Below are 13178 nucleotides of genomic sequence, written 5' to 3' on the forward strand. Positions count from 1 at the left end.
TCAGCCAAAAATTCAATTAATTAAAATAATTTAAAAAAAATAAATTTTTGTTGTTGTTTCACTTCTGTTCGAAAACCTCTTTATTAAAATATGAAAGTAATTACTCGCAAACATAAAAAAAAAAATTTTATATTAAACCTAGGTAGGTAGGTCAAATAATGACCCATTGTGATACCAAACAAAAAGCGTTGGTACGTACATACACTGAAAAGTCAGTATACGACCAACGCCGAAAAGGGTAACAACTATCCTATTAAGTAAAGGTAAACCAATCTTACAATTCTATGAATTTGTCTAAGTTAGTAATACTAGAGATTACAATATGACAGCTCGGTCAGGTCAGTAAGAAAAGGGGTCCTGAAGATTTTTGACCTTTTACTAGTTAAAGAAGGCACTGACACATGAGTATGGACTATGGTATCTCCCTCATCCACACCGCCCAGCCGCGACAAAAGTCATTAAATGTACAAAAATTAATGAACCATTGTACAATATAAATTTACTGTGTCATCGCAATTCTATATATAGTGAATATTATGTCTGTTTAAAAACTTTTCAATACTTATATATATTGCACAAATGTATCGGTTGTTTTTAAAGCTGCATGAGAACTATCGATATCGATAACTATGGTTTGACTATATTGACATTTCTGTTCACTAAGGTTTGGTAATTCATCATGAAGCGTTTAACATTACCATAACGCCTCCAAATTGTGAAAATTTACTTTGTAAAAAATTAATCTGTTCGCGAAATTCAAAACCGAATAATTCGGTTTAGTATCGAAGCTCATTTCTAGTTAAATGGCAATGTCAATATGCAAAATTACCGTATATGGAGCAAAGATAATCTTCAAGTCGTGAACGGGTCACCATTACAGCCATTAAAATTGACTGTTTGGTGCTTTTTACAAGTTAGCGATATTATCAGTCCGTATTTCTTTCGAAATGAGGAAGAAGCTGTCGTTACGACGGATAGCAAGCACTATTGTGCCATGCTGACTAAATTTTTGTCTCCATAAACTAATCTGTCAAACATCGACAACATTTTTGATTTGGGTCCAACAAGACGACACAACTTGCCATAAAGCGCGTTTAACAATCGATTTTTTACAAAATCAATTTGGTAACAACTTTATTTCAAGAAGTGGTCCTGTTAACTGGCCCCCTTGTTTGTGCGATTTACCTACTCTTGATTACTTTTTATGGGGTTATGTTGTCATTATCAAGTTAAATTTATGCCAACAAACCGGTAACCCTTGAAGCATTGGAAACCACCATCGATGACATAAGGTCATATCTATTGCAAAAATGGACAAAAATTGGACTGTACGAGTGGAACATGTAAATTGTACCCACGGCGGAGATATGCCTGAAATCATATTAAAAAAGAAGACCATGAAATTATTTTCCTGATTATAATAAAACACATTTCAATCCAACAATATTTCAGTCTTGTATTATTATTTTAAGTTCTTACACAGCTTAAGAAACACCCAATATCATAATATCCTTCTAACTAGAGTTAGCTAAAATAAATAAATAATTTAAAAAGCAATTTATTTTAATTCACTTCTTCTTAAATTCCCATCAAAGGAAACGCTCCACTACTTACTACAAATTCTATTAAAATTCATTTCTATAATGATCCAGCGAAACATAATGATTACAAATATAGTAATTTAATTTAAAAAATTGTTTTACTTCATACAAACTAAATTGCTACATTTAGTTCAATCCACTTTGATCCCAATAAAATTTGTTGCAGTGAGAATGTGCAGCAATAACAATATTGTTGCAGTAACGCCATGAGACTATGCCATCAAGTACCAGCAGTTCAATGAGGCATTGAAGCAGCAATTGCAACGGCAACCCACAGTTCTGTTTTTAGATTCTTCGAGCCCTGATGATGCTTATGCACCCGCTTTAGTGGCGTAAAAAGTACACATTGTGGCATTATTTGTACGCTTCAAACTGTGACATTGTAAGCAGGAAGAATGAAGAATGAAGAATTTTTTCAAGAGTAATCGAGTGAGACTATTTGACGGTGTCAGCAGGCAAAGTGACATCAATTACAAAAAACGTGTTTAAGTTAGAACAAAAAAATGTAATCTTAACACTTTTAATCAATTTTAGAAAATTCTTTAGATATTAGTTTGGTGCTATGTAAAAATCAAAAATTCTAATAACTAAAACTTTTTATAGTATTCATTAAACTTAGTTATTTTGCTTGGAAGGAAATGCCAACGGGACGAGTATTTCAGTTCTCAAAGGATATACATGCATTCAGCTGCTAACCAAGTGTGTGGCCAAGAAAAACTATTTCACTTTACGAGTAATATATTTTACTGTAGTTATTGAAGATAGTTTATACAATTGATTTAAATTGCAGAACTTTAAATTTATTGCTGTATATATGCAAAATGAGTATAAAATATTTGACAAAAAGATTTATATGAACTTTATCAAGCGTAAATCTTTGCTGTGATTTTATACTTTTAAACAATAATTTTAATTTGAGTCAAGTAAAAACATAAATTTTCTCACATTTGATTTAACTGATCCCTTACCAGATTCAATATAATTTTTTTAATTTTTTGAATCAAAGCAAATGTTTTATTTTACTAAAAGAAACTATATCCTGGAGCGCACTTACACTTTCCATTGGCACTGAACAAGATAATTCATTTTAACATAAATGCAGAGAAAAATCAAAATCAAAACATTTCAACAAAATATAAAATAAATTTCAATAAATTAACAATTTGAGTTGCAATCAAAACACTATTATGGGTATGAGACCTCTATGAGCTCATAAAATAAAATGTCAAATAAAAATACAAATCATTTTATATTTTATAGAACAAACAAAACAGTAGCTCTCCAGGAGGAAAACAAAGTGCAGTATTATGCAGGATGTTGAAGTCTTTGTGGGGATATCACAATTTGCTTGACTGCATCCTAGTCACCGTAAATGGTTATAAACTTATTTCATTTTCATTGTACAGTTACAGTTTTTATTGTTTTATTATGAGCTTGGATTTGAGTTGTTGTTTTCATTTGAGGCACTACAATTTATATGCATTTGTTTTCTTTAAGTTCGTATCTTAAATTAATTAAATAATAATAAAAGAATTAAATAATAATGAGAATTAAATAATAATAAATATAAAATGTGTAGAAATTACCCGGAAAGTGTTTCACTCGACAGTTTTATATAAAATTGTCAAGATTACGATGACTTATAGTTTTGTGTATTATTGTTAAATAATATGGCTTTTTACAAATAGTAACTAAAAGTTTAATAAAAGCGACGAAAGAATAAATAAATCGTTAAAATTTTTAAAAATTCTGCATTTTAAATAATGACAATCAAGATTATTTGATAGTTTTATTCTAATGTCGATTAAGTTTTAGAATATTAATATTATTGTGTTTATTACTTATCACTGGCAGTTTCAGGGAAACTGAAGATGACTATCGAAGATAGTCGAAATATTGGAACAATTATTTTTAATAAAATATAACCTACTTTTAAATATAAATAATAAATTATAGTGTTATTATTTCTATTTAAATTGACCATTTAGCCCGTTAATAAATTAATATAATTAATAATATAAAAATTTTCTTGCAATAATTTCTAAAGATTTACGATGTGGTTTATCAAGGCAAGAGTGCTAGCTTTCACTACTGATAAAGAAACTCGATCTCGATCCCTCGCAGTTTCATCAAAATCTCTGACCATAGTTTCAAAATTTTGTGCTCATTTAACCGAGAACATGATTTGCTCTCATTGATTTCCATATAACTTGTAAAGGTTAAAAAAATGCTAATGTCGATTAGTGAAAACAAAACAAGGAATGTAATGCTTTCATAACAAGTATATAAGTCTATGGCCGTGGAGATAAATTACGAAACTATATGCCTGATGCAAACACTGAACAGCAAACGACTTAATGGTATACCAACATATGTTTTTAAGAAGTATAAGGAAAAATGGGACAAACTAACTATAGAAGATCAACATTTCACAATCATGTGAACTTTCATACATCAAATTTATGAATATACAGAATATTAAATAAATATAATATTCATCGTACAATTCTGATTTGGTACACAATGACTTTTTATTCCTGTAAGTTTTTCGTCTACAGATAAAACCTTGCATGTATTAAAAAGTTATATTTCGAAGGGATATCAAGCGAAATGGAAAAACGGCTGTAACATACAGTATAGAGAATTTATAAAATGCAATAAAGGTAATTTAATTTCTTAAAAGTGTTTCCATTTGCATCGAAAAATGGATTCCATTTTCACATAATGAAACTGCTGTACTTATAGAACTGATTAATTTTACCTTTAGAGGAAATAAACTAAAATTAGTTGGAAATAACCAAATAAATAATATATGGAAGTAAATAATATATGATTTTATTTAGTTATTCTTCTAAACTACTGCATTTACGAAAGCCATAAAGTGTACAAACATTACTTTGCTCAAGCGGGAGGGATAGAAATGCACAAATATATTTCAACATCAAAATGCTTGGAGCTTTGCACTAATAAAAAAATATTGAATACAATAAGCCAAATACAATACATAGTTTAGCTATTGTATTACTAAATGTTTTACATATCTTTGTAAAGTGCAATTAACTTGAATACAAAACCTACAACTGGAGTTATTGCAGGTTCAACTCAATTTGTATCTATTTTGATTTGATTTCACAGTTTATTATACTGCAAACTATGCAACGCAATGTAAGCATTTCAAAACAAAAATTTTCTTTTAAACAAAATATTATATTACAATGTTTTACCTGCACTTTTTACTAGTAAGACTACAGAATTCCATGCATATTCACTTCTATTCCTTTTTTATCTATCATAAAATTTCAAACTAAGAGCGTCTCGTAGGGAAAATATAAATTTAAGTGAAAAGAAAATATGCTGAAACGTTATATTTTTCAATTCGAGTTCAAGTAAAGTTTTTCAGTTAAATTACCAAGATACGAAATTCTGCCACAGTGTATTAAATTTTGCTAAATAAGCAAAAATATAATTATAAAAAATTCTTGAAATTTGTTTCTAAAGTTCTAAACCACAAGGATGCGGATGTGTTTGAGTTCAGTAAATTTGCACATAAACAAGCAACCATCCGCAGAGAAGATGGTTCATTAGTTACACATAGTGCAGCTAGGAAACAACTCTTGTGCCAAGTGGCAGCTTCATTAGTTCACAAAATAAATGCAACATTAGACTTCAATATTTGTTTTATAATTAAAAGTTTGAAATTCAAACCAAGTAAAATATTTGTTTTACAAATATTTGACGTGTTGGCTAAGGCTTAGTCGGCTTATATGCTCAACACAAACGCGATAATGAGGAAAGTTAAATGTTGAACTATAAATATTTACTGATTTAATTTGTACAACATAGAATATGTCATGCGAAACTATTACATACTATATATTTCCTTAAATTGTTTGAGATACAAATTTATCTACAATATATCTACATACATATTTAAGAATTTTTTAGTAAAATACTACACACAATAGTCGGTTTACTTTCGCAAATGCATACAAATTTAATTTCATTTTTAATTAAAATAATTTATTTTTTACTAAGATTGATTTTTAAATAATTTTTTTTTTAATTCAGTAACTCACTGATAATAATAAAATTTTATAAAATATTTAAATATCTCTCATAATCCATTTATTTAAAACTTTTTCCAAATATTGAAATTCTATTCAACAATTGAAAGCGATAAATATAAAAAAGATATTTTCTTCAAACTTGGCACAAATTTCTGAATGTGTTCTTTTCAAATTTATTTTTAAAATTTTATTTTTTATTTTGCATAATAGTCAATTAAAAATGAAATCTTTTTTTATTATTTTTATTCCTTTCATAAATGTATTATTTATGGTGATTCAGTCAAGTAGAAGTCCTGAGATATGGTATTTGCATTTTCCAAATAGTTTTATTCTATCTAATAAATTTATTAAATAAAAAATATATTGAATAACTTATATTCATCAAACAAATTAATCTTCTTGGTTTTTTTTTAAAAGAAATATGGATTCAATCATTTCAATTCATTGGAATAAACTTTTTTGTGTAATTTGAATCTATAAGTTTTATAATTATTTCAATTGAAATTATAAAACATATAAAAACTTTCAATTAAATTTGTATTTGTATAAATTAGTAAATAAATATATTTTTATATGTATTGAGTCAATTAAAATCATATAAATTATAAATTAAAAATATTTTAAATGAGTATATATCATAATGAATGTTTTTAAATAAATTTAAATCGTATAATATACTGTTATAAATTTTTTTATATAGTTTAATGGGAGATTATAAAATTATTAAATACAAATACAAATTTATTAAATACAAATTTATCAATTTAAAAATATGAAGCGACAAACTAAATGTAATTTACATGAATCGAATTTTTAACATTCGAGTAAAGCCAGCATCTACTCGGTTCAGCTCAGTAGCTTCTCAGGGTTTTCGTGACCTTTTAAGCCACACATTCCGACGCCTGGCCGGATTTTAGTCGCCTTTTACGACAAGCATGCCTTACCACGGGAATATTCTAGTCCCTATCACGCAGGGAGAACCTTTAGTGTTTGTGTGCACGAACACACAGTGTATTGTTCATTATTTTTTACTGATCAATCATACCTTCTGCTCAAAAAGTACTCGGATTTTGTAAATAAAACACACAAATTTAAATTTTATTCCAAATTTATTTTATCTCCTTCAAAATATGCTCCTTCTGAAGCGATACACACATGCCAACGCTTAACCCAATCTTCCATACATTTTTCGTAGGCCCGTGAAGGTATGGCTTTCAGTTTCTGCTGCGAATTCTCTTTTATCGATTCAATCGACTCGACGGTAAGCGTTTTACCACGAATGGGCAATTTCAGTTTCGGGAACTGGAAAAAGTCGCACGAATCCAGATCTGGCGAATATGGTGCCTGAGCGATGACAGTGGTGCCATGTTTGGTCAAAAAATCGCTTACAACAAGAATTTTCCATAGTAAAAATTGTTAAATGCACTTGTGGTAGTCTTACATTAACAGCTGTTGTAAACAAACTAATTGACAGATGACGATCAAATTTGTACCATATGTCAAGAAAGGGTGTACCAACATAACAAAAAAATAGCAAAGAAAAATTTTTGAAAAAGGTCTATTACTTAAGGAGTAGTTAACAAACAACAAAATCCTTTTTGAGTAGAAGGTATTTGCATATAACTTATAAACTGGTGGTCATCGTAGTTGTCGGATTGAATGGAAACGTAAGTTTAGTGCTTTTAGGAACTGTCATTAATGAATATATTCTTCAAAGTATTCTAGTCATAATATTAAAAAAGTCATATTTGCTAATGGTTTTAAATAACAAAATTCATATTTAATTGACATAAATTTTAATAATAAACACCTAATCTTTTAATCTAAATAAATTTTCAAAATATAAATATTAATTAATTGTTTATAAAAAATTTAAATTTCATACAATGCAGATTTTTTGATTCTATTTCAAACTATTCATCAAACTTTGAATAAAACTAAGTAAATTCAAGTTGGGAATATGGAATTATGTGAACACAAAAGCAATAAAATTACTAAATCCCAGTAGAAAATCAACATAAACGCTTCAGCATATAAACAACCATATTCGCAGTTACATAAGGACATTTGCATATACCACTATTTTGCATAGATATATACATATATACGCTCTTGGTACATTCTTGCTTAAAAAAAAATGGTAAATATGGAAAATTTCTATGCACTACTTGAGTACTCTATTTTATGTATGTCCTCTTGTCTGTTTGTCTATAAGTCGTTACTTTTATTTACTTATTTGTTTAGAACTTGTGCATCTGCAGTACATTGTATGGATTATGTAAACACTTGTTTAGATGCGCGTGGGTTATTCATAGATTGCGCAATTTTTTTCCATTTTTTCTTTTTTACACTAAAAAAATGTAATAAGTAAAAGTAATAAGTAAAAGTTTCGTTGTTTTATAAATGTACAATAAAAAACTCATATATGTACGTGGTATATGCTCAGTATTTTTCTTTTCTATAATATATATATATATCATATATATTAACAAATTTTAATATAAATACAAGAGTGTAGTTAAATATTTGTTGTTGTGTTAGAAACTTATTACAGATATGTCATTCATACTTACTTCAGGACTTATATCTGTTGCATTTGCACTTGCCACGAACTCACGCAAAAAGCCATCCAACTCGGTGCCTTCAATATAACCGTTGCCTGAAAATATGCAACAAAATACATAAAACTAAAGGAATCAAATAGCAAATATCCAATTGAAAGTTTTTCATTTATGCAATAAAAATAAAAATAGAAATAAAAATAAAAATGAGAATGAGAATATTTCAGCATTGCATCTCCTTCTCAGTGTCACTATCAGCATCAGCTGTGCAAATATTTGCTCCGCGATGCAATTTGAAGATATATTGTGTTTGTACGCTTGATTGTCGTAAGCAATTTTCGAACTAAAATTTTTCACATTAAAATCAGTGCAATGCAATAAAGAAATTGTCATTTCGAGTGTGAAATTTTGGTGTCGCTTAAACACAGAAATTGGGTCGGATCGATAGTGTTATCAAAGTGTAAATATTACATTTCGGGTCAGAGCAAATATCTAAGTGCGAATATTTGCACAGATTTACTGAAAGTACTGAAGATGGCAAATGCCAATATTGTTAAGTTTTTTTCTTTTTTGTTATATAGAATATATTTTATTTTTGCAATTTTTTTAATGCACAGTTTTGGAAAAAAGTACATTTAGATTTACTATAAATTTTTTTTTATTTCATTACTTTATTAAATAAAAACACATCAATAAAAAATCAAATTACTTTGTTAGAAAAATTAATTAAAGATTGAGAAAGAAATTTTCACTTGTTTAAAAAGTCGTTGAATTGGAAAAGCTCAATTCCATTTACGAAATAAAGATACAATATTATTACACACAAAATAAAAATAGAATAAACAAAATGCAAGAGTAAAATATTTAATATTTACCATCTTTATCATAATGCGACCAAACATCCATGAACTGATTTGCAGAGAGCTTCTTAAGTTCACGTGATTCTGGATCACGGTATTGGCGCATGAAATTGTGTGCCTTTTCGATTTGAACACGCTTAGCAGCGGCAGCAGCAGCACCAACAGAATCCATTTTTTTGTTTTTGTTTATTTTTTTTCACCGTCTTACTCTTGTCTTCAAGTCACAAATTTTAAATTGTCTTGGCAATCAACTCAACTTAAGTACAAGCCAAGTCACGTATAAGTAACGAAATGTAAAGCAGATGTAGTAACAGCTGGAACTGAAAACCTGGAAACTGCTACACGAAAAACTTTTTAGAACCTGAAAAACGAAAAATAAATATATATATATCTTATAAATTTAAATTGTTTTTGAAAATTTTCAGTGTAAATTTATGTGCGGGAATATGTGAGAAGAGATCAAGTAAATATCTGAAGTGCACGTACATGAGACATTAGAACCACTAATGCGAGCGTGTGCTATTTTCGTGACAAAATAAATGTGATACATGCCATTTTAAGCAGTAAATTTCAGCTCATCCTATTCGTATTAGAGCATAAGTACTTTTCAATCAATGAAATAAAAACAAACTGTAAATGTGAATAGATACAAAAAAGCCATACCAAAACCACACAAATTTTATTCACACAGTTTTTATTGCTATTTCTTTACTGCCAAAATAAATGCCCGACTAACGAAATACGCGTTCAAATTGTCGAAACACTTCAACGTTAAATAAATACCAAAATTTTTCAATTTAATTGTTGCGGTTTTCTTTTTCACAGTCGACGTCACCCATGTAGTCTCTCAAAGTGATCCAATGTTGGTGTCTTTTTTGCTAACATTTACCTGTGGAACCACAGGCATTTATTTAAACGTTGAGCATTTTTGGAAGGGGAGGCTTGTGGTTGACGTTTTCACTTTAACAGGTTATATAAATCAGTTTAATTGGAATTTTATTGGAAACTAAAAAAAAACTGCTCAAATAAAAGCTCTATTTTACATAAATTAACAAAAATTTTGAGTTTAAGGTCCATAAAAAATAATTATGTTTTGTGAAATTATCCTGCTTATGTGGTGTTTCAATTGGACATTAATTGATTTTGTCATGGAAAATTATTAAAATGTAATTACGATAACTGTTCCGATACGTTAATTTTATTAGTGTGGACTATAAATTTTATAGATATTTGTTTATTAAAAATTAACAGCTTTATCACTGCTATAAAAATTTTAATTAAACAAACTTATGACAGTTTCATTACATACTTTTTTTAAAGCAAAAATTGCATTATGTTAATATATAAAGTTAAACATATATTATATGTTAAAAATTATTTAACAAATACTTATATAAAAATCAGCTTATATTACATATAATTTATTATTTACAACCTTTATTATTTATTATTTAATTTATTTGTACAATCTTTAAAATAAATTCTGAAAATCCTTCGGAGTAATACTTTATTATAACTTGGATGTAACTTTCATTCATAAGTTTCAATATCTGGATATATGAATATATCGAGTACTATATGTAGTAATAAACTAATACTATACATAACTTTCAACACTAAACATGATAGTTTGAAATAAGTACTTTCTTATTAACCATATACTTTTTAATGAAATCGAAAGAAATTCACACGAATTTTGTATAGAAACTTAAGCTAAATTATTATAATTAATTTCCACTTTCGTATATAACATATTGCATATAAATATTGTATTAATTTAAATGAGATCAATCTAGATTACTTATATATGTATATAGAGCAAAGGGGTCAAGTTAACTTTGAAACGTTGGCAATATTTTTTATTATTTAAAAGGGTTAAAATAATTTAACCCTTTTAAATTATAATATATATTTTATACCCCATTATATATATTTTAGGTGTTTGCTTAATTCGGAGAGCACTTTTTTACCATGATTGCAATATACATGTTTTATATAAATATCTGTAAAAATAGTTAACATTTAAAAAACTTGAAAAGTGCATATTGATATCTATAAGTGTATATTTTTAAGAGGTTTATTATTTTAGTCTTTCTAAAAAAATGTGTTTAAATTTTGGTTTGTGATACAGTAAAAAGAATGAAAAACTCAGTAATGAAACGATAAATCTGTAATTGAATATTTAATTACAATGTTTTTTGATAAAAAGATATTTATTTTAAAAGTTATGTGTTACATTTACTCTTGAGAGTAATAGATATCAAAGTTAATTAAAATAATTTTGCTAGTTCTGCAAATTATTTTTATAAATTAGAAGTAGTAAAATAATGTAATTTTTGGTTTGGTAATTTAAAAAATAAAATTGTCATGAAGTTTTATAACTCTGTTAATCCCATCCACGTAATGCTATCTACTTTCCAGATTCTAATTAATATCTGTGAGTAATTATGGTCCGTATAATAAACTTTTTCCATGGAAGTGAATTCAGAAGACAATCTACACTTAATTACAGTTTGTGTAAGATAAACCACTGTTCTATTTTTCTTCAATTTATTTTTTGGTAATTTTTTCTTTATTTTTAATTTCAATTTGTCTTCTTTCAGAACTCCTTTTAACTTTCATCCCATTTTCGACTTTAATCTTTCTCTAGTACACTCTATTACAAAATAAAGGAAATATTTAAAGCGTAACTTCAACTATCCTTGCTTTTACTTTATTTTTCAATTTCAAGCTCATCCTTTCCGGAAATTGACGCAAGAGTAATAACAACAAAAAATAATAGAAAATATGTTTGGGAATACAAGAAAGTAGTACCATAAAACGCAATACTGGTTTCAGTTCATCAGGGCAATTTTTTGTAATCCTGTTAGAGGAATTTTACTTCGTTTCTCTTAATAGTTTTATGTGGTTACGTCTGTATGTGTGCGCCTCGAATCCTATAAGTTGCTCACGTACGTGCAAATCGATAAATGCTAGTGTTTAACGTTATGTGTCAAAAGTGTATTCAAGTTAATGCGCTCACGTCTAATACGGTGACCTATACTAATAAATATAAAATTGCGAAAAGACAGTTAATGAGTCACAGAATTATATTAATTCAAGAAAAAATTAAAAAGTTTTTAAGTCCAAAATATTTTAGAACAGTAACACTACTACATTCATAAATATTCTGAAAAGTTTTATTAGAATGTCTAATATTAAAAATTATATGGTTGATTTTATGGAACAAATTATTTTTACAACCGTAATGTGTTTCAAATATCAATTTAAAAGCGATTTGCACAAATTTCGTTTAAGTCGCTTGAGCTGCTTTTTTACCCAAAAATATAACTTAAAAGCAAAAAAAAGTTGTGTATCAATGGTTTTCACAAAAATTCACTGATGCAAAAAAACATAAATTTTCTCTTTACGACATCTACGCGTTAGAATCCAAACAAACAAACTTTATACCGCCCACTGCATCACAGGATCTTGCATTTTTAATGCATGCAAATTTTATGCCAAAAATGAAATTTAAATATTCTCAAAAGAGAAAGTTAAATAAACTTTCTAAAGTGAAAAAATATGAAACTTAACAACACTGTCAGAGCTGCGAAAGTGAAATCCGCCAAAAATGTGTGGCACATGTTATGCAATTTCCGTTTCCTTTTAAGTGGTTTTTCAGATTACATTAACACTTCTCTGGAAAATTAGGGAAGTATTTAATACGAAAAGAATCTTTCTGGAAATTTTTAAATATGTGAAAAGCAAAACCATTTCTGACTGTAATATTGAAAAATAGAAGGGTTATACTCACAATAAATTGTTTTAATAATCTGAATAATAAATAAAGGTCAATATATACTGTTTAAACTTTTATATAAATTTGGTTTGGCATTTACCATTCGTTACAATTATAAATGCCGTTTTCAGTTGTTATTAAGAAGAAGAGAAAAAAACATTTAGCAAAATATATCACAATCGATAATGAATTAAAATTCGAGTAAATAGAACAAATACTACTATTTAATGAAGAAGTTAAACAAACATAATCACTGATCCTAAACACTTTTTGTAGTGTAAAATGACTATACACTACACTGATCTATA

The 13178-nt window shown here is 27.6% G+C and overlaps 1 protein-coding gene across 1 annotated transcript in view; it reads right to left on the reverse strand.

Moving 5' to 3' along the window:
* The window catches only part of LOC119674455 (calbindin-32-like), an 11381-nt gene extending 1936 nt beyond the window's left edge, over nt 1–9445 (reverse strand). Inside the window, exons 1-2 of the mRNA XM_038085594.1 lie at nt 9105–9445; nt 8242–8327 (exon numbers count right to left, since the gene is read on the reverse strand). Of these exons, the coding sequence (XP_037941522.1) occupies nt 8242–8327; nt 9105–9261 (243 nt within the window). The 5' untranslated portion in view covers nt 9262–9445. The remainder of the gene's footprint in view (nt 1–8241; nt 8328–9104) is intronic.
* Nucleotides 9446–13178: the final 3733 nt, after the last annotated feature.

The sequence above is a fragment of the Teleopsis dalmanni genome, chromosome 2 (assembly GCF_002237135.1).
Source record: "Teleopsis dalmanni isolate 2A chromosome 2, ASM223713v2, whole genome shotgun sequence".
Classification (NCBI taxonomy): domain Eukaryota; kingdom Metazoa; phylum Arthropoda; class Insecta; order Diptera; family Diopsidae; genus Teleopsis; species Teleopsis dalmanni.